Below are 23147 nucleotides of genomic sequence, written 5' to 3' on the forward strand. Positions count from 1 at the left end.
TTCTCCTATTCTTTTATTTCTGGGTTCATCTTTTGTGTCCAAATCTCTCTTTGTAAAACTCCTCATTTAAATCAATGAGATTTGCATGTGTTAAAATGAAAGGTGGATTTATCCCTATATATAATATAAAAAATAGTACTTGCTCTTTCGCCTTCTCTGAGCATTCATGTATATGGCACTTCTACAGGAGACAGAAAAAAAAAGTTTCTGCTTAAGGAAGCCCCGGGGCTCTGTCTTCAAAAGTTGCCCCTTTGCCCTCCTCCTATCAGAGCTGAACAATTGCTACCTGCAGAGGACACTCAGCTCTGAGAAAATGGATCCCAGCTGCTCCTGAGCTGTGACACTTACACTGCCACCACACCAGTCTCACAGGTTCATTTCAAATACCAACATTATATGTTAGACTCTAACTTTGGTAGAACAACGTTTAGTTAATGTTGACATGTCAACAAAATAACCTTATAAATCATGATTGCCCACTGCTAGCTCTGGGAAGTAAAACATGAAAACTCTGGCGGATGAGCTCTATAAAGAATCTCCATTATCAAGGAAAGAAGGATATCCAATTTGAATTCATCTCATTTGCCCTATGGTCACATCTGCTAAGAGCACACACAAAATATCTTCTTGTCTAACAGCACCTGAATGAGTCTGGTGATTTTTATGTCAGTTTCTGCCCCAAGGTTTCTTCTAAACTGCTAGAGTAATTGATTCATATCATCAAAACTAAGCAAGTACTGTGGTTTTGCTTAGTATTATATGATATTTGATAGTCTCACAACCTCCTAAATTATCTCAATAAAAGAACTGAGAAGCCTTTGGCTTGTTTTGGTTGCTGCTTTATCCATAAGGTGTCAGATTTCTGTGCCTTCTAGGAATAAACTGATGCAAATAATGGGATGTATGCACCAGGCCCTTACTATTTGTCTTTTTATTTCATTTAAAGACCTGCATGATTTCCAGCTTTTATACAGGAATATAACAGGTGTTGGAGCATCATGAGCACAATCAATCATTATGTTCAGTTATGCACTTGTTTAGATCTCCCGTATGCTGAAATGCCATCCTCAGATGTTTTGAAGTTTTCCTTTTGGATCAAATGGCCACTAAGTCTTCATTCTCTCGCTCATATATGCATAGAGTCTGTGTGAATGTGTGTGGACTGTATAGAGTACCAGTACATACATACCGGTTAAAATACTGGTACATACATACCAGTTAAAATCTAGACTAATTTATATAATGCTTGCCTGATTTGGTGTTAAACTAAGAAAATGAACATTTTACTTTGTTTATAGACAGTATATTATACCCTCAGTTTATGCTTTGGTTCTCTTATATGACTCTCAGCTGTACACAGACTGCTCAGTCCCATAATATGAAGAACTGCTGGAGAAGAAGTAAGCAAGAAACAATTTGTTGAAAATTATTTTACGAAGAAAGACGAAGAGGAAATGGAGAGAAAAAACTGTCTCAGCAGTACTCCCATCCCAGCAGCTAAGTGAGTTTTGATGCCTCTTTTAACTAAAACCGTGTAGCCCAAATAGTCTACTCAAAATACTGCTCTAAAATCACCTTTCTCCTCTTACATTCTGACCATCTTGCTATTCTCTTCAGTCCCAGCACTGAATTACTCAACTCCTTCTCTCCCAATAGTGCAGGGTTGTTTCTATTTGAAGTCTCTGTCCTAACTGCTCCTTTTGAGTGTTTGCCTTACACTTGTCTTTCTCTTTTCCATCTGAAACTTGAAAAATGACTGTTCTAATAAACAGATCTACTTTAAACCCTGCTTAAAAGGAAACAACGTGCATAAGAGCTGAGAGAGAAACCATCTGTTAATTGCTTAGAGGGCCGGATTCTTAAATCATTTACATGAGACGGGAAAATGCTAAGAACTGAACAGAATTCACAAGTTTTTCTGTTGCAATGCTAAGATTATGGGGCCTGCCTTCCCAAATTAGACAATGAATACACTTCAAGAGCAGAAACCTTAGATTAAGTGGCAGTGATGAAGGGATGACTGAAACTAAAACACACATTTTGAATTGAAACTTTCTGGCAGGAGAAGGGCTGCTGCACTCTACCCATGAAATGGCTGCCTGGGCCCGTGTTCTGCCTGCGAAATCGCGGGATGGCCCCCGTGAATTAGGTAGGTCCCTTCTCATGAGTATATGGCTGCCTAAATTAAGGGTGAAAATTCAAGTCCAATCTCAACTAAGCTTAATTAGAAAGACTTAATATCGCATATGATATTAAAGAGTATTAATATTAAATTAATGTCTTAAGATGAGAAACCAAACAACAGAAGTGCTGAGGTAGACTCTGCTTAACAGAATTCATTGCTTTTCTCATTCACTGACCCAAATTAATTCAGCCTCAGTTTCTCAGTAGCTAGTTCAGCCTTCCAGTTCAGTGATTTACCTCAGTTCACTCTGTTGTACATAAGCATCTCATCATGAAGACCAAACTGTTATTGGTAATTTCATCTGAGAGCCTAAAGTAAAATTGCGTGATTCATCTTACCAACCTATGTAGGACTGCAAAGTTTCTAAACTGCTGACTCTTTTCTGAGGATAAACAGGCTGTTTTAGTCAAACTCTGAAGCCATGTTTTATATGTGCAAGAGCCATGCCATGTCTTCTGAAAGTACAGCAGCTGCAACAAATTGCTACATATTATACCAATGCAGAGCCTTTATATGCTTAAATATGGTGTGACCTAGAAAAATCACACAAGGAAGAAAACACTATTCTGAGACAAATAAGACTGGATGGCATTTACAAACCTGATTCTTACCCTGCAGCTACATTCACAACTTAGATTACATGTTTCAGATATAATCTTTTTCATTTAAGAGAGGAAAATGGATGATTCATAGATAGACCTGCCTTATAAACAATAGCCCTGCTATGAATATTAGCTATTTTAAATGGGGAATATAGTACCAAATCCTGTGCATTTAGTAAAGCAGAAAGTTGATGTGAATTTCTATAATATTTTTGGAATAAAGCTGGAACTTAAGAAATAGTGAAAAAAGGAATTGCCTTAAAGGGAGATAATTCAATCTGTCAGATTTAAGGAATTTACTATTTGCAAGTCAGTTCTTTAGAAGCTATCACATGGGGGGTGGGGGAAGGAGGCAGACATTTCTCACAGGACTAAATCCTGTACTTTTGAAATCAGTGGTAACATTGCGATAGACTTCACTGGACCCAAGATTTTGCCTTCAAGCAAACACTAGGATGCTAAAGCACCAATGCTGAGTAAGAAGAATGCTTATATTAGCAATACTTTATAAAGCGCAACATTGTTTTTGGTATGTACGTTTTATAAAGAAAAAAATATAAAAATTTTGAGCAAAAAAGTATCATATGGTTCAAATGACTATGAAAAGATCTCTGTGGAGGATTTTCTGTTAAGGATTTCTGTGGGTGATTTATCTTTTAATGTACCAACTGCACGGTTGGGATAGAGTAAGACAAGGTGACCTGAAGATGAACGCACTACTTCCTAAAGCTTGTCTGCATCTATCCTAACCGTACATGTGGGCCAATAAATGATACCTTGCCTAGAGAGATCCTTGCTTCTTGCATATTTCCTGGGCCATCATGGCTACGACATCACTCCAACACTATGCAAAAAAAGATAAGAAAATGCTGATGTTCAGTAGATCAGTAAAAGAGACGGTCATTCTTTTTTGACGTACATACAACTCTGTTTAGGGAACTGGGTACATTAACCATGGCAGCGAGGCAAAAGGGATGTTGAACATCAACAGCTCTGCATTAAGTGCCTATATACATGCACTTACACCACTGTAGTTGAAAGTTAAATGGTATCAGCTTAGCCCTCAGTGATATAGTGCTTACAGTTAGAACTTTGCCCCATGGTAAGTGAAAGTTGAGTTTCCCTGAAGTAGCTGATATGTGGTACCCACTCCCTTTTTATCTCATGGTAAGTAGTTCACAGGCACAAACCCTTAGAATATTTGGATATGATACTAACTAAAGATCTGGCCTATATCCCAGAAATGCTGAGTTTTAATTCTATCTAATAGTGACCTCACCAAGTTTCTTAATTGTACCTCAATTTCCCCATTTTTTTTAAAAAATAAAACTGCACTTGTCTCATAAATTAATGTTTGCAAAATGCTTTAGGTATTATGGGTTTGATTCTCCAGTCTGGCACCTTGTGTAGTCATTTCTACCTGTGCTGCTACTTTTCACAGTGGTAAAGAACTATATCAGGTACAAGACAGTGGAGAATTGAGCTTCTAAATGTTACATAAAATGCTACGCATTAATGTATCCAGATTTATGAAAGCATTTCCAGTGATCACCTACTAATTATGAAGCTGAAGGACAAAATTAGGAAGCAAATGAGAAGGAGGAGATAAATGTTTATTAGAAAGCCAGCAGTGTGCTAGGAGTTTCTGTTGCAGTTGAGCTCTCCCAAGATGTGATGAGAGCCTCTGCAAAGATTGATGCATGTTATGCTGCAGGAAACAAGTTAGGTCAAAGCAGCCTAAAGAATTATAAGTAACTGATGGCACTTGACGTGGAGCTGCAAAAATGAAATGACCCAACACTGAATGACTGTTCCTCAGCTAATTAAAACCTGCTGTGTGCAAATCTGTCATTCCTAAAAATTGTATTATTCTTATATATGAATTAAATCTGAAATTAATATATCTCAACTTTCTGGTCAATTTGCAGTATATTTATGAATTTGAAATCAAACTATACAAGGCCTAGCCAGCTTTTTAGTTGGTATCTTTATTTTTATAATTCCAAGGAATAAAATCAATGTTAAGTTCTTTAGTAGTGAGTTACAGAGCTATTTATGAGAGAGCAGCAAAATATCAGGTAACAGGAAACCCAGATTCTGTATTTGGCTCCAGGAGGGCCGTGGTCTGGTGATTACAGCAGGCTGCAGGAAGCATATCCAGGCACGTACATTTGTCATTTATTTTTAATGATAATGTGGTAAAAGGAAGAAATCAGGGTCTTTAATATTAAATACTTGGGTTGAAATATGTTCCTGACCCTTTTAACTGGGCACACTGACTGGGAAAGGCAACTGTTTGGAAATAGTTATTTCAAGAAATAGCAAGACCTTTTTAAAATGTTGTATGTTTCTTTAACATAGCTATATATTTGTATAATTCATTGTGTGTTCATCTAAGTATTTTTAATGTAGACAGATTTAGAATGGCAGTTCCATTTCTAGAGACCCTGTTGCTGCCACTGGGTAAATGTGCTTCATTATAGAAATCTGAGAGTCCTGCCCCAGGAGGAATGTCTCATTTCAAGACATGGCTTTCAAGGATTGACCTCTAATACAAATAGAACATTGGCATTTATTTATGGTATTATTTCTAAGTAAACTACCTCTCACAAAAGCTCAAAAACCAAAAGGCATAGCTTATATCTGGCTCCTAGCTCCCCAGAATGAAAGCAATTCAATAGTGTAAGTAAAGGACACTGCATCAGCCCAGGGTCTTCTTCACCTAAGCATATTTCTTTTGAGTACAATTCTATGTAATAAACATATTTACAATTATCATTTGCTTTGATTTACTGTCTTTCAAAAGAACAATTATTGAAACATAAATACATAAACAAACCAGCTTTTCCTAGCCAAATATTTAACCTACCTTCAGTTAAATATTTAATTGCATTAGCTTTCTTGATTAAAAAAAATCTTGGCCTACTAATTATAACATCAATTAAATTCTGCATTCAGTCTGTTATTTCAGTCTCAGTTTAAACAGTAGTCAGAATATTTTTATCTTTTATAATAAACTATTTTAAATTCACATTAGAATTCTCTGTCTGCTGAAAACAATTTTCTGGACTGCAAATTTGCTGCTTGAATAGTGCTGAGTGGAAATGAAACTACATCGGTACATTACTGTCCCAGCACTAGTGATGCTGGTTGCCAAGCTACAGATGATTAGTGACATCTAACCTACAAGTAATTTCTCCTTCCGCCTTATTCCTCTTGACAGTCTGTGGTTGGGAGAGGGGGCAGAGATAAACCTTACAAAGCCAGAAATATGTGGAGCTGACAGATGACAGAATTAATGAACTTTTAATTTGTGTGCCAGATAGACATCAGATAGTGTTTAGTTTTATTTCTTAAATGCTTATTTGAATTATTGATAATACACTATCTGAACCCAAAGCTAAAATTATCTAGTTTTATTGAAAATAAAATGTTTAAGATCTGCATGAAAGGCCATACAAATTATTTGAGCTTAAATAACCAAGCTCACTGTACCAAACTTAAAAAAATCTGTATAGTTAAAAATAAAAGGGATATTCTTGATTTTTATAATTAATCTGCCCCTCAGTGATAAGTATTTATTTGCTTCAACTTAGATTCTTATACAACTCTTGCAAATAAAATATAACAAAAGGAGAGTTGAACCAAAACATGGCATCTGGCTGGGGTCATCTGAACCCAGCACACTTTCCTGCCTATGCAGGGGGTCGGACTCGATGATCTATTGAGGTCCCTTCCGACCCTAACATCTATGAATCTATGTATTTGAAAATTAATATAAAATTAATATAAAAGCTTTACTTTATTAGCTGTTTATCATTTTGTACTCCAGTAAATGCTGGCAAGATTTAGCAAGCATCAGAATAAGGCAGTCAGCACTCATACTATTATAATGAAAGAGTCTGCCTGAATGCAAAGCATCTCTCTTTGTGACATTAGTATTGTGAATATTTGCATGAACCAGCCTTTCCTTACTACTCTTGCTAAATAAAAAAAAAAAAAAAAAAGCATTAATATTCATTGGTATAATGCTGGACATAGATGCAGCTTCTTCAGGGTGTAACTAATTACCTTATTTGAGAGGCACTTTATCAGGAAAAAAGAAAGTCAATTCAAGCTTCAGAAGGAAGAGTGACTTAAGCAAAGTGAGATTTATCCTTGGAAAAAAATATTTGAAGTAATTATACTTGCAACTGGTTTTTTGGTTGAGTAGTTTAACCCCCCTTTTCTTTGGGCATATAGCCAATACCAAAGTGTTCCACATAATTGCACTTTGAATTTATGTACATTATATAGATCTCCTTCATTTAATTGCTTGCTCTTTCAAAAAAAAATGTTGACTTGAGCATAGATGGAAAAGAGGTACTTTCTTAGTTAAGACTTCAAACTGACAGTCTCCAGAGAAATCAGAAAGGATCAAAATATTCTGTATCAATTTTCAGAGGTCTATCAAAGTGTTTATGTAGTTACTAATTATTTAATCCCATTTAATGGCATTGTATGAACAAAGAAAATAAAACTGCTGATACTGCAGACACAGATGGGACTGACTGAGCATTGGTTTCCATAATTTTTAAATCCATTATTTCACAGTGGCTGAAATGATTTGGAAAAAAAAAATAACTGCTTAATTAGCTCTCTCCTACTGTTGTTGTTTTATGATAATGACAATGTGCTATGAAGTCTTCCACCACTAGAAGGAAAAATCTCTTTAAAAACACTCTTTAATGTTAATAAGATACTTTAACAGTCATAATCTCATCAAAATTTGTTAAATTATTTTGATTTCCCTTTATAGTTTTCATGCTGTCAATCTACATTAGTGGATCTTGGTATACCAACAAAGTGTCAGTATTTATCATCCAAAAACGGACCCCTGCATAACTGCGCACTCATCTCACTGCTTTCACTTCCCATTAGTCAGAAAACTGTCAGTAAAAACTGTGCTTCAGTCCTCAATGGAAAATGTTTTTAAATAAGTTATCATACAACTTAGTGATTTATAGACACTTAAAAGAATTAAAGGTTGAGTTCAAATTGATATTGAACATATTAATTTTTTGTTGAGATACAATGAGGCATCAGGAGCTTTTTCTATAATTATGGTATTAAGACCAGCTGAAATCTATCATAATAAACTGGATTCTTGATTTTTTTTTTTTTTTTTTTTTTTTTTCCTGGAGGTAGGAGGAGGACAATCAGAAGGGGGAGTTCAGCTCTTTTCAATATAGTCCAGGCATGAGTGAGAGAATATACCCAGAATCTACTAGATGGGGCTTTGATGAAAAGCAAGTGCCTGCAGCTGAGCAGCTGTCCCCCTTTTACCAGTCAGATCTAATTGGTTTGTTTTTGGCTGTGACTGCCTTACCTTTTCTGCTGCAGCACTTCGTCAAGGGTTTCCTGCTTGTCTTGCAGCAGCCGCTGGAGGTGCTTCATTTCTTGCTGGTACTGAGCAGTCTTCCCAGCAAATTCCTTCTCTTGCTCAGTCATTTTGAGATTGATGTCTCCGAGCTTCCCGGCTGCTTTCTTTTTGTACACCTGTGAGTTAAAGATTATGGGAAAAGCATGGTTATATAAGGTGGTACTGAGGATAATTAATACCAGCAAAATAGCCAGCTAACAACATTCCTTTATCACTGTGGCTTGATCTTTACATCACGGATGACTTGCTCAAATAAATCAGGTAGGTCACACACAAATAATTTTTTTTAAGTATTTATTAGTCAGTAGGTAATAAGTGTATGATTTCCACAGCATATATGGCAACTGTGTGGTCTGAATACTTTATTATACCGAGGTCTGTCTTTTGGGTGAAAATGATAGATAGCAGCAGCAAAACAAATAGGGATTTGGTATTCTGGATGCAAAGCTACACTTCACAGCACGTGTTGCTTATCCACTTGTTCACCAGTCAAGACTAATTATCAGTGTGTAATGTGAAGAAGCAGATACTTCTAGAGGGCCTGTACTTTATCAATTCTGTAGTCTTAAAGCTAGGAGAGAAAAGTAGGCTGGCTTCCTAATAACATTAAATGTACAAGAAAAGGGTTTTATTTTCATACTACCAAAGTATGTTTTGTTCCTTTACATGAATGCTGTACATAGCTGAACAACTCAGTGGTTAGAATAACTTGTACAGAAAAAAAAACCAAACACTTAAATTAGTTAACAAACAACTGAATGAACATTTAATGCAGGCCCTGGGGAGATTTTTTCCTTCCTTTGGATACAAGCCATTTGTACCCTCAGAATAGAAAAAATATTTTGCGTATGAAATGTAATCTGGTTTTCCAAGTCAACTTCTGTTATATCATATGTAGCATATCGTAGCGATGTGGAACTGTCAGAAATATTTGACTTAAGAAAGCTTAGTGTTATGCGCATCCCTCTCACTGATTGTGACAAAACTGTGTTTAAGGAAATCTTATGTAGGTTGTTTCCTGCTAATGATTACAAACAGAAGGTGAAGTCATGATTATGATTGTCAGACTTACAGGCCTCCCTCACTACATCTGTATGGATCTGAAATTAGAATCTTGCGTGAAAAGCGCAGCAGAACTAGAAAATTTTTACTTTGTGAATTGAAGGTTTAAAAATACTCATCTCCTGCAAATTCAATTATATCTATCAAGGCTTAATCTTGAAAAGAGATGAGGATGAACTAGTATAGAATGATGGGCAACAATGGGAATCATGCATGTTAGTTGAAAATATATTTTAAGGTATGTGGCACATGCTACAGGTTCCATTTGAACATTTCAGTTTCTCTGGACATAAATGTACAGAACTGAATAATATTAAATTCTGCATCTAGATATTAAGGCTAGATTCTGCTTGTCAGCTTGCTGCAATAAAAGCTTACATGTCTACAAGTTAGGTGTTGAGCCTCTAGACTGGAATCCAAACCCAGAATTAGGCACCTTGCTTCGCTATACACAAAGAGCATGGGGAGAGTTAGATGCCTCAGAGCAGTAGTCCAAAAAGCCTGCACATGGAGTAGGAAGCCACCTTCAATAAGAAAGGTAGAAAATGCCCTCTCTACCTCCACTCTCCCTATCATATCCCCATATAGCAATCAAGAGACTTTGGGGCTTAAATACCAACAACATGCAGAAGACTTTCAAGTCTCATGTGGTCCTTGCATATGGTGTGAAAAATAATAAGTTATCTTAGTGGCTGGTCAGCACTGGCCAATGGATAAGTAGTTGGCAGGAAAGAAGGAATGGCTTTAGAACTGTGCGCAATCATTACAGTCATGAAATGAGGTTGAAGTCACGCATTTGTGAGCATTATACAGACAATTATTTTGACAACATTTAAGGGTAAGTAGACAGAACTGTCATTGGGCATTTAAGAGGCCTAAGACTGAAGTGGCGCGTTATGACAACTGGTAATCCAGAGTTTCATTAGTTACTGCAGTCCTTATATTCATGAATACTGCAGGGATAAAATATACTGAATCAATCTTCAGAATAATGAAATGGCTTTAAAACTGGACCCAATTAAAGTTTTAACAGGCTGTCATGAAAAACATTGGCTTCTAGATGCAGCTGATTAAATGTTCAGTCTTTTCCCCTTTACAGTAAAGCAGCTTCCCCTACCACAATTCCTTCTGGAGTAGTCATTTACTTGATCTTTACCTTTTGTGCCTTGGCATATTTTACATAGTTCCATGCCATATTGCTTTAAAGTTTGATTTTTCTGAATTGCAATACATTTGCAAATCCTTTTGACTGCAATAGCAATTAGGCATCCTTTTGCTTAGTATCTGAAAATCAGATCATTAGGCCTTGATAGTAATGCAGGCCCACAGATTACAAAAGGAGTTCCATAGAAAGTGAAGGGAGTGTCTGCTTGTAATAATTAGAACATCAGTACAAATTAGTCTCTGTCTAACTTTGGAGAATAACAAATTAAAGATTTCATAAATCATGAATTGGGTCCCCAAAATCTTGGTGTTTCCTTTAAAGCCTGAAATTAAACTAACAACATTAATCCTTTTTTACTTGCCACCTTGCAAGCTTTTTCCATGAAAACTGGAGACATTTTTTTCTTTCAAAAAAAATATACATGCAAAATATATATATTAAAAAAAATTGCAAATTTCTATAAACTGGAGATAAATTTTGCAATGCTGAATTTATATTTTCTCAGCAAACAATTTAGAGACTGATTTCTTTTTTGTGAAAAATAATCCCTCTGAGCACCACTGCAACACTAGAACTAGTAGACAAGTTTTTGTTTTGAGGTTGTTATATGGACAGTTTGTTACCTTTGCTACCTTGCAGATTCATCCTAAAATCGGGATTTAAAAGGTACATAAATTTAAACATCTGCGTTGTTCTTGAGGGATCCATTATGTTCCATCACCAGACTTCTGTTCTGTTAGACATTTTATAGCCCCTCACACTACTAAATTCAGATAACAGAGGAATTAAATAATTGTGTAAATTAGCTTTGATCTGTGGGCAAATGTTGTTGTCCAACAATAAAGCATTAGTATTATTAAATGCAGTAAACTGAGGCCCCGGTCTCTTGTATATTTACTAATGTACCTAAATAATGAAGAAATTCAGCATAGCCAACAAGATGGCTCATTAAGTAAAAGTAAGGGTGTGACCTAAAGTTAATTAGCTTTAGTTAGTTGGTTTGAAAAGTTAAGATTGGTAAATCAATCAACTCAGCCTCCTTGAAAATACTTGAGATAGTATTGTTATACAAAATAGTCCACACCACGAATGTTACATGACTGATCCAATCCACAGTACGTGAAATACAACTGAGTTAACCTTCCTTATAGAAATTCTGATATGGGGTTTCAGTATTTCAAATGCAAATATACTTTTACATCTCATTTCTTTTTAAAGAAAATATGTCAAATAAAATGAAGTTACAAGTAAAATTGTAACTGCTACATAGAACCAAAAACATACATTGTCTTTTTAACATGCATTGGAGAAAGTCAAGTTTATTCATCCTAATTCAACTTAATGCTTAACTTCTAAAGGTACCTATTTGTTCGCCTTCTCCACACTAGCCTTATAGCTAGGGACCTACTTAATTCTTGGTTTCACAGATTTTGTGGAAACCGTGAAATCCGGGATTGTCCACAAAATAAAAACAATTAAAAAACCCCCCAACCCTTAATAAAAATAAAATGCTGGCTCCCCAAGTGGGAGCCACTGGTCCTCACTGCCAAGAGGGAAAGGCACCAGCTGGCAGGGCCGCATGAAGGACAGTGGGCAAAATGGCAGCTGCCCCCTCATCCCTCCTCCCCCTGCCAGCGCCACTGACAACCAGTGCTGAGGAAGAGCAGCCAGCAATCAAGATGGTGGTCTCCCCCCTGGGCCTCTCTGCCAATTAGTGCCAAGGGGCGGGGCCACCACAAAATCAGCTCTGTGTGCTGAGAGAGGGCTGCAAAAAACGTGTCTTGCTGCAATTTAAGTAGGTCCCTACTTATAACTGTAGTTGAATTAGTTTGTACTTAAATATTAAAACTTCCAATACAAACATAATCTATAAGAGAATGGCAGATAGATCCATGGTATATATATGATGGTCATTCACTCCATGGTACAGCACAAATACTGACAGAACTTTTAATTTCTGAAAGTTGCTGTCACTATGCAAGTCAGAATTTGCACGAACAAAACCTGACTGATGCATGCCCTCAGACATGGTTCCTATATAAAGGTCTGTTGTTGAAAGTCTGGCCCTACAAGCATAAGAACGGATTTGTGTTGGAATAAATATTAGAATTTCTTCTAATGCGCACATCGTTTCAGTATATATTTGCCAACTCCTGATTTTCTGTATCTGAAAGTAAAAACATGTCTTCTGAATCACAAAACTGCTATGTTTTATAGAAGTGCTGTCATTTTTGTTATTCCACAGTAACTCAGTTAGACAAAGTTGTCAATCTGAACATATCATTCAGCCCTCAGACCTGCCTATTGCATTTCTGTGCAGAACCAAAAGACACACATTCTAAGAGACACCTGCTAGCGTGTTGTGATAAAATACACTTTGATTTCTGTAAGTCACTTTCAATGTGACAATTCTTCAGGTATCTTTGCCTGACAGGGAGATTTTTTTTGAAAGTTTGAGCAAAAATAGAAATATTTGGGGGCTGGAAGAGCAGGCGTAACAGTAATAATAAATAAGCTGTTCATTTAAAAATGAAACTAAATACCCTTAAGAATAGTGTGCACATAATCTGTGTACTAGTGTTTTTGGGGTCTTTATTGAGGACCTGTGGCTTGGCTTGATTCAAAGACAAAGTTTCTACAAGCATCTTCCTAGAAAATAATTAGCACTTGTACAGAAACCAGAACCATCACCTTCATGTAATGGTGGTTTATTTCGTTAATTTCATATGAGAGTTCAATTGCTTTTGAAATGGAGTCCTAAAGACAAGTTCAATATCATGCTTAATTGCAGACAGGTATCCTGACTCTGAATAATGGCTACAGGGACATAATAGATGGAGGAAAATGCATTAATTTTGAAGAAGAAAAGTGAGGGATACCATAGATTGAAGATCACTGAGCTGCAAGTGCTATGATAACAGAAACTGTTACATTTATAAAGACAGTCTCACTGTTTTTGCCAGTCTTGCTGCTTGGCGAAACCAGAGAATGATTCAAGAGACATAGAGAACATTCATAAGCTTTAATACCTGCCTGTCTTTATAGCCCCCTCTAACATATGTAGGTGAAGGTATGATGGGATCTAATGCTTGATTCCACAATCTTGCTTCCTGCTACGCTCCTTATTGCCAGCACAAAGGGAACTAAATCCCCATGTGCCCCAGTTGAGAGACTATCAGCATGGGGGCAGCCCATGTACCCCACAGTGGTGATCCTCTGGCCCCAGGGGTTACCTGCACTCTCAGAACAGGGGGAATCACCCTGTGGTGATCCTCCAGCCCCAGTGGTTTCTTGCACCCCTTAGCCCAAGGGATCATGGTAGCCTCAATCCCCAAGACCTGGAGGTTTTACACTGGGCATGGTGCACCTGTGTGGTTGGGATCCCTGCCAACATACAAATTAAAGCTTGAGAGCAAGCAACTATGAGGTTAGTACACATTTTTGAGGTCTAACTTTATAGGTGGTTGGAGTTTTTTATTGTGTGATAGCTCCTTTGCACATGTAGCTGGTCTTCAGTTAATTGTGCAATACATGTCAGTGTAGAGGGGGCCTATCAGATGGTTTGAAACTCAAGATTCATTTTGGCTTGTAAGAAATCAAGGATCACGGGTACACTGGAGCTTCTTGGTGTCGTCTTTGCCTTCCTTCATATCAGAAGCAAGTCCTTGACAAAGCAGTTCATTATTCTGTAAGAGCAGATTTTCATCTTCAGGTTAGAAATGTGCATCTTCCAGAGAAAAAGGCCCATATAGTTATGGACACTGGTGAGGACTGAAATACAAAAGAGCCCTGTCAGAAAGAAATTATGGTCTCTAGGTAAATGTGTGCATTTGAGAAGCTACACAGAGAAGTCAAAGTAGCTGGTCTTACTGTAAGGTACTATGACACTAATTTAGGTTCTTTGTTTCCTAATGTTCTTCAGCGTTTGTGCTAGGACTGGCAGAAGAGAAAGTCCTGCTACTTACTATTGAGCCATCTGTTTCCACGGTTTCTTCTGTGAAGTAGAGATGTGTCCCTGCATTGCTCCTGCTGCCAGAACTGAAGTTTAAGTCATGTGAGGTGTTTACCATTAGAACGAAGATGCCCTGGTTCAAGGCCCATTCCAAGCCTAGCCTACTGATGTGCTCAGCCAGTCTGCTGTTGATTCAGGGTTCCTTTGATATGCATAGCTCTACTTGGTAGACAAATCTCTGTACATAGTAGGATACAATATTTAATTTTGAGAAAATAAGATGTTTTGGACTTCTGGTTTCTTCCTAACTGGACACACTGGGTGCATTTTAACGCAAATTAGCCTATTTTAATGCACATTAAAGCATCACAAAAAACGTGCTTTCACTAATGTGCATTAAAATAGGCTAATGTGCCTTTTTCTAGTACCTCACAATGGAGGGACTAAATTTTAATGTGCATTACTAAAGGCAGATTAATGAACATGTAGACACACCCACTGTGATCACGGTCATCCAGGCTGGTCTCTGATATATTAGAATTTTAGGACAATTAGTCTTTTGAAGCTCTGGCAAGTTATGTTTTCCTTCCTTAGGCCTTCTGTTGTCAGATTGTTGTTATCCATCTTTGAAGGCTCTTGTTTGTCAGTATCCTGAGATCCAGCTGCTTGCAGACGTTAAAAAAACAGTGCTTTACTTTTAACTCAGCACAGTGCCGCGCTGAGCCCAGCGCTTGCCCAGAATAGGCACTGCATTAGTTGGACCCAGCTCGCCCAATTTCTGTATAGATTGGATGCTTAACTGTGGCTTTTTTGGCACTTTTATCTAATAGCTGATTGAATCGGCTATTAAATAAAAGCACCAAATCTATACAGACGCTGCAGAGCTAGGTCAAAGTAATGCGTTGCTACTTCTGGTAAAGTGTGGTGCTTTGTTTTTATTTTGTTTTTTTTAATGTCTGGAAGCAGCCTTTACATCTGGAATGACCTTTACATTGTCTTATGTTGAAATCAGGACTGGACATAAAAGAAAGGCTTTTGGATTTCTAGCAGTCAACGAGTACCTAAAAATACAGAGGTGAGGGTCTCATTGCAGCAGAATGCACTCTGTGCATTCAGTGAAAAAACTACTTCCTCAGAATTTATGATGGAGATTTAAATCTCCATAGCAAGAAATGAAGAGCTCAGCTCTTGTAACACCTAGAACTGCTGTTATGCACACACATTACCAGTCTAATTCAAAGCCCACTGAAATCAGTGGAAAGGGTCTCTATTACACAACTGAATTCACACTTGAATGGTTAATGATGATGTAGAGATTATGTATGTATTTAAGTGTCAAAAGTTGCCATTGACTTTTGCAGTGTAATTGCAAATTGGCATTAAAATGTTTGTCTTGTATTTGTGTATATGTATTTATTTATGATGTGCCTGTCATCAGCACTCAGCCCACAAGTGTGAAATTTAAAACTGCACAGAAAACTAAATTAACATTAAATTTAAGACCTCAGTGTAATGTTCCTGGCTTAGTAGAGCTATTGAGCTTACTGACACAAGCCCAGAGCCATACTAAGGCTACTACATTCACTTGGAGAACAGAGTATGTGGAGTGGCATGGCACAGTGTGCTCATGGCAGCACCCTGTAGCAATAATCTCCCATGTTCAAAAAGAAAAGGAAGATCTTCCCATCTTGATCATTAGTCTGAGGAAAAAAAAAAGCATTAATAAATACAGGCATATGTGTAATGCTGTTACTATACACTCCTCATACACTAGAAATCCAACTAGTACCAAATTATCTGAAAGGCTGATAAGTAGATATAAGGAAAGGGAAGAAGAAAGAAAAAGCTCATCTAATATCCATTCAGTCTGACTTCAAAATTTTCTTTTCCCAGAGCATGTTTATGAATTTGTAGAAGAGATGCAAAGCTTTGGTTTTTAGCAACTACCTTGAAGGCTTATCTGCCACTATATGTTGTTCGGGACTGAAAGGAATGAAAGCCCCACACTGTCGCCCAGGAGACAGCATCATTCCCGGTAATATTCAAGACAAGGAATAAAATGTTGACTCTGTTAAGGTCAATAGAAAATTTCCACTGACTTCAATTGGGCCTATATCTTACTCCAAGATTTAAGGAAAATTTAAGTATTTCTGGTTGCAAAATGGTTTCTTTCTGGCCAGGTAATGAATGACAGTTAATTATCCCTAATCTGCTATCACGCTGCTGTATTATAACTATATGGATATATTACAATGAAGAAATAAGTACAGCAAATAGTTTTCCACAGCCATGATTTCTAAAGGCTGAATAAATAAATGGCAATTGCCATGCAAAGTATATTTAACCTTTTCATGCTTCAGTTGGAGGAAAAAAGTAAACTAGTTGTTTTAACCATAATCCCCACCCCCAGCACTGAAAAAGGAAGCTATCTTCCAGCCTTGAGAGATTTAAAAAAGCTAAACATTTAGTAAAATACCAATTATTCCTAAACAACTCCTTCTGCAGAGAGAATGTGGGTTTCTAGGCTCAAGAAACATTTCATATAAACATTTTCTGTTTTTTAAATGTAACTAGTATGCTTACTTGCATACTTCAGGTACTTTTTTTCCACAAAGTAACCCTCCAAAGTGGCATGCGTTAAGCAAAGAAGCTAATTTTCCAGAATAGAGGCATGAGGATGCTGTTATGGCTGTTGGGGGCTGCCTCTGTGCTGGGTATGCAGGAGAGGTGGCTTCATTCTTTCCATTTCTGTACCCAAGAAGGAACCCTGGCAGTGATATGAGGTTCAGTTCATTCCCTTGTTAATTATGTTGTAATTCTTCATATTTATATCTTGGTAGACATTTCACCTAAGTCTGTGTTTACATCCCTATCAAATATGTAGATACTGTATTACCGTAAGACTTCACCAGTTTGAATAATCCCCTTGGTAAGGTAATTGATAACTGCTAAGATACCTGACAACACAAATTGGTAAATGCAAATAAAAAATGGTGTGTACCATGATTATGGTGTTCCTAAAATAAAATAAGAAGTCAAAAGACTTGATGCTTGTAGGCCTCAGTCCTGCATATAACTTCGTATGTGAACGGTCACAATGAGCTTGATTGGTCACTTATCTTTATAAAGGTACTTAAGTGTCCATGTGTTTGCAGGATCTATATGTTAATTTTGGCTCCTTTAAAAAATTGGACGTTTTGATAGAAAACTGGACTGAACCCTATGCTATACCTACTTAATAATAGTATATGCATAACACAGTAAAATGAGCAACTGTGAAGCTTCTTTTGTGGCTTCAGACTCACAGAACAGTGTACCAGGAGCATTTATGCATGATAATGAGATCTGTCTTCAAGGCAAAGCACATTATAAACACTTGTCAATGTTAGACCATAATTTCATTTCAAATTTCAAAGTCCTTTTTTCTGCTGAAGTGTGGTTAACAGCATTCAATAAGTGGTCACCCAGTATGGAAAAATAGGTTTGTTACCTGTCATGATTTCATCATCCATTCATTGATCTATCTAGACACTCTTGCCTATATATAACTGCATAATGTCTGGCTCAGGCCAAGCAATATGATGGCTTCTTATACCATATTTGGTTCATCTGTAGTGAAATCCAAGCAACTTTGGTCAGCAGAGCATATGTTGGGGATGACAGAACACAGACAAGCATATTTTGAAAAATCACTCCTATGGTGGTCACCCAAATGGCCAAGGAAAAAAAAGAGATAATGTTGTACAATAACTTTTAATGCAAATTACCAGTGTGGGCGTGGGGGGGAGGGGTATGCCTTTGACAGAAACAGGCAGACAAAAATAAAGGATTGAGTGTGTGTGCTTGTTCTGACACCTATGCTAGCCCTTGCATTTTCAAGGGCTCCAAAACCCATTCTCAAGAAAAAGGGGAAGCCCTAATTAGACAGGGATTCAGTAGTGCAAGGGTGGCCAATCTGCAGAATGTGTACCGCATGGCAAATGGGCCAGGGAGCAGAAAGCAGAGCAGTGAATCAGGCAGAGGAAGGGGATTGGAGCAGCACCCAGGGAGGGCATGAGGCTTAATCTGTAGCACACCCAAAAAGTTGGCCCCTACTACTAAAGGAACAGGAAACATAGCATATAAAGTGAGACTAAAGACTAATGATCTGGTAGCTGAACACATATGCACCCCTCCTCTTACCCCCACTTAGATACTTTTATTAAAGGGGAACATGAACAGGATCATCCATGTTCTTGTCTTTATGTTCTGGTTTCAAGACCACATTGCATTGGTACAGAAAGGTCAGTGACCCAGGAAATGTGTACAGTGAATGGAATATTTGCTGTAGTGGCTAATGTAAACACTCAGATTGCTAAGTAAAATGAAACTGAAAACAAAGGGTGGGTTATAATGGCAACAGTAACCATTTTCAAGTTAAAAGTTTTATAAGTATCACTAGACTTTACTCTTAAGAGAATTAATGATTTTATTAATTCCTTAAGGGATTTTCAGAGGTACGAGATCTTATTACTCTGATTTCTTTTTTTGACAGTGTGCCTAATTTAAAGATGAGTTACCCTCACACTGAAGGGGAAGAGAAGGTGCCAAATGATGAACTGGAGTGCAAAATCTGTTACCAGAGATTTAATGTTCACAGTCGTAAACCCAAAATCCTGGACTGTCTCCACAGGGTATGTGCTAGATGCCTGACTAAAATACTGCACGTAGGAGATGGCTCTCTTTGCATTAGTTGTCCATTTTGCCGCCATGAGACAGAGTTGCATGAAGATGAAGTGGAAGGACTCCCTAATGATACAAACATTATGTCCAAACTAGCGCTGAAAGACAGAACAGCCTGGAATTCTGACTGTAAGGAAGTAGTTTTAACACCCAAAAACTTGGCTTCCTCAAGTCCTTCCCATGGATCTTCAAACTGCTTAGTAATTACAATCATGGAAGTACAAAGAGACTCCACAAGAACTCCAAGCCAAAACACTATCTCAGATTATTATGCAGACCATAGCCTTGACTCAGTATCTCTAAGTTCTCACAGTCAATTAGACCAAGATCTCTTCTCTAAGCTGTGTAATCACGTACCCAGAATACTGGTGTGGCTGCTGGGATTTTTCTATTTTGGTTCACTGCCTCTTGGAATCTATTTATTGGTGATTCAGAAAGTGACCCTAGGAATTGTGTGTGTCAGTCTTGTTCCATCAAGTCTAACTATCTGTCTTGTGTATGGTTTCTGTCAATGCCTTTGCCAGGGAATGTGTGACTGCTCTTCAAGAAGTTGACAGGTGTTACTTTATCAAACTGTACCTTTTAATTGAAATGGAATGATATAATTAGAGACATTTAACATTATGGTCTATTAAAATGGTTGCAGTATGATTTTAAGTCTCTCTTGGTCACCATTCTTAGCTATAGCTAGCAAAAAAAAAATCTATTTTTTTTAAAAAGCAAAACAAGTACATACTAGAAAACTGGTTAAATAGTATAATTTTTACTATAAAGGTAGTAGTTTCTTAATAGCGGTATATATTCATAACCAGCATTTAAAGATTGGTATATCTAGAAATCACTGGTGAAAACTATGATTACAAAAATGAAATTTTGTTTTCTACAATATGGTGGTGGTACCATTTTTTTAAAGAGCAAGTATCAGAAACACTCCAACTCCAACTTGCTATAAAAACACCTTTTAAGTGTCAGCTTTTTCAAGTGTGTGGTACTTTCTTATGATTCCTAGGGAAAGAATGAAGATACAAAACCCTAAGATTTGAGCCAAATATTTTCTAAAAGGAAAATGAAAGTGCCATAAATATTTGTAAAACGTACTATCCAAAAATGTATTTTTCCTCAGTAAAGTTTTTAGCAAGTCATAGTTACTGCTGAAATCTTAAAGATATAAAACAAACTTGCAGGCAGTTCAACTAAGTTTTTATAGGGACAAGTGAAATAGTGTTTTCAAGAATGTTTTAGAAATTAGCTGTTTCTGAAATATCCTCTGATGGAAAGGATGCCAAAGTAGAAATGGGTTTATAAACTGTTTTTAAAATGTTCAGTAAAAGTATGCTTAATAAAATATATTTGGTACATTAAAATAATTACTTGGTCAATTCCTAGAAAAATACAACTCCATTTTTTATTTTATTTCATTAATATAAATTCCCAAAGCCAAAATGGTTGCTTTATTTTTGGAACGTTTTTATTAAGCCCGTTTGATAGTTATATTAAGTATTATTTTATAAGAAGGTAATTGAATTGTGTATGGTTCTACTGTAAACCAGAATTTAACTGCAAAGCAGTTTGCATAATTAAGTTTTTTTTTATACAGAAGCATACAAAATAATTATCTGCTAAATCCCCAAACCTACAAATAAGTAACATTTCTGAAGAAAACCATTCTTATTTCCTACTGCAATTCACTTAAAAGTACATAACTTTAGAATCAATGTAGTAAAAACCTATGTGCTTGATGCCTTGTTATTTTAGTGGTAATGAACCACTGAATTTTGAAGTAATGATGACACCAAATGTTTCTGTTTAAAATTTTGAAAGATTAATTTAAATTCCAGATATTTTTTTTCCTGTGGGGGGGAGGGGGGAAAGAGAGGGGACTCAAAATTAAAAAATAATTCACGTTGTACCACATACAGCAGAAATGTAGGGGGTTATTTTGCTTGCTCTAAAAGAGCCTACAGCTAGGCCAAACTATTGACCATTAGGCTAAAACCCATTCTCTGGAGCAAAGCCTGAATAAAATGGCTTCACAAAAAGGGGTTCTAAATAAGATTAAATAACTGGCTCTGTGGATGCAGGGAGAGCTGTGGATGTGATATACCTTGACTTTAGCAAGGCTTTTGATACCATCTCCTACAACATTTTTGCAAGCAAGCTAAGGAAGTACGGGTTAGATGAGTGGACTGTAAGGTGGACAGAAAACAGGCTGGATCGTCAGGCTCAAAAGGTAGTAATCAATGGCTCCATGTCTAGCCAGTATCAAGTGCAGTGCCCCAGAGGTCGGTCCTGGGGCCAGTTTTGTTCAATATCTTCTTCAGTGACCTGGAAGATGGGATGGATTGCACCCTCATTGTCTGCAAATGACACCAAGCTGGGGGGCAGGGGTGGGGGAGTAGCAGATATGCAGAAGGATGTAGTAGATATGCAGGAGGGTACAGCTAGGATTCAGAGAGACCTTGACAAATTGGAGAATTTGGACTAAAATAAATCTCATAAGGTTGAATAAGGACAAGTGCAAAGTCCTGCACTTAAGATGGAACAATCCCATGCACTGGTATAGGCTGGTGACTGACTAGCTAAGCAGCAGCTCTCCAGAAAAGGACCTGGGGGTTACAGTGGACAGTAAGCTGGATGAGAGTCAACAGTGTGCCCTTGTTGCCAAGAATCCTAACAGCATACTGGGCTGCATTAGTAGGAACATTGCCAGCAGATAAAGAGGGGGGAGGGCAGGGGAGGACCCCAAGCAGGGAAGAAGCCTGGGGGAAAGTGGCCCAGGAAAAAGCTGAGCGTGGGGTAGGGGGAAAAGCTGCCCCTTGCTCACCCCATGGCCAGTGTCCCATGCTGTAGCTGTTTGCAGCCCATGTGAGGTTGCCTGTGCCTGCTCCAGACAGCCCTGTGTGGGCTGCGAGCACCTGCAGAAGAGCACCAGCCACGGGGTGGGCAAGGGGCCGCTTTTCCCCGTGTTCAGCACCACCTTCTTCCCTGATGTCAAGCAGAGGGTTGGGGCTGTGCGCTGCCCTCCACCTGTACCGCGGGCCTGGGGGTTACCGGGTGTGAGTGGGGGCAGGAGCCAGCGGGAGCACAGGGCCCACATCGGTGTCCCGGGGCCAGCGCCTGCAGGGCCCAGAGCAGGGTGGCAGGAGCCCAGGATCCTAGTCAGCAGGGGCTCTATGGAGCTGGGCCAGCTCCCCCTCTTCCTGCTGATGCAGCCCAGCTCCACAGACCCCTGCCCACCTGTGCCCTGCTTTGGGCCTCACCGGTGCTGGCCCTGGGACATAGGTCCCAAGATGGTGACCACGGGGCGGGGCACCTGTCAAGGGGCAGGGCTATCCATGTGGACCTCAACAGCCTGCCAAAACTGGGTAAGCGGCTCTCCGCCTGAAATAATTGCTGGCCCCTGTGCTATATGTATTCACTCAAGACTCACTCTTTTTCATCTTTCCCCTTTCCCTCAAATACCTTTTGTAATTCGATGGAAGGAGCCCCACAGACAGTCTCCTGGCAATCTCTTCATCCATTATGCAGGCTTGATCCTGCAGGGCTAAGGGACATAATAAGTCTGCCAAAAAGTGAACTTCATGAATTTATCATGTTTTTTAAAAATGTACAAGCATGGTGGTTGTTATGGATGCATTCCCTACTCATGTAACTGCTACCATTTCCTAACTAACTCTCAGTAAATTTTCTCCTTAATTTTAGGACTAGATGTCTCTTACAATCTAGTTTCTTATAGTCTTTTCTGTCAATGCAATAATTCACCATAGCAAAAACCCAAAGAAACATGCTCTTTTCCAAGGTAAGAGGCAATGTTACAACACAAATAATCAGTAATAGTCACTGTCAAGTGTCACAAAAGCCTCTCTGTAAAAGAAGTGCGTTTATTCATTACTTTTATTTATAATTTTAAATGTGCAATTCTGGACTGGAGACAATCTCTGCCTCAAAAAACCTAAGCATCACAGATTGCTCTTATACCTCAGAAAACATGGCTCAGTTGCTCAAGATTTTGGTTTCCTGGACTAGTTAATAGCTTA

General features: G+C 38.0%; 2 protein-coding genes across 8 annotated transcripts in view; one reads left to right on the forward strand and one right to left on the reverse strand.

Annotated features, from left to right (window-relative positions):
- Positions 1-23147, reverse strand: part of CEP89 (centrosomal protein 89) — a 105329-nt gene that overhangs the window by 2586 nt on the left and 79596 nt on the right. For 2 of the 5 annotated variants that reach the window (XM_014595596.3, XM_059713855.1), the window contains one exon: positions 8156-8325. In XM_014595596.3, the coding sequence (XP_014451082.1) occupies positions 8156-8325 (170 nt within the window). Of the gene's footprint in view, positions 1-104; positions 182-3563; positions 3632-8155; positions 8326-10887; positions 14208-23147 lie in introns of those variants that run through there. The other 3 variants (XM_019492921.2, XM_059713854.1, XM_059713856.1) reach the window with 3 other exon arrangements.
- On the forward strand, positions 173-20608 carry LOC109284470 (E3 ubiquitin-protein ligase RNF182). 3 transcript variants are annotated; one of them, XM_059713859.1, is made up of 3 exons: positions 173-1501; positions 14359-16423; positions 18923-20608. In XM_059713859.1, exons 2-3 carry the CDS (start codon positions 16359-16361, stop codon positions 19662-19664), a joined length of 807 nt encoding a protein of 268 aa, XP_059569842.1. In that variant the 5' UTR covers positions 173-1501; positions 14359-16358; the 3' UTR covers positions 19665-20608. The 3 variants fall into 3 exon arrangements, with proteins under 3 accessions (XP_059569842.1, XP_019348471.1, XP_059569841.1); XM_059713858.1 differs by lacking the exon at positions 173-1501 and adding an exon at positions 8321-8470; XM_019492926.2 differs by lacking the exon at positions 14359-16423.

The sequence above is a fragment of the Alligator mississippiensis genome, chromosome 10 (assembly GCF_030867095.1).
Source record: "Alligator mississippiensis isolate rAllMis1 chromosome 10, rAllMis1, whole genome shotgun sequence".
Classification (NCBI taxonomy): Eukaryota; Metazoa; Chordata; order Crocodylia; family Alligatoridae; genus Alligator; species Alligator mississippiensis.

Excerpts from the sequence above, each read along its gene's own strand:
- LOC109284470 (XM_059713859.1), top strand. The coding sequence starts at position 16,359 with ATGTTGTTCGGGACTGAAAGGAATGAAAGCCCCACACTGTCGCCCAGG. Across the intron at positions 16,424-18,922 it reads AGGAGACAGCATCATTCCCG|TGTGCCTAATTTAAAGATGA; the intron begins GTAATATTCAAG and ends TTTTTTTGACAG.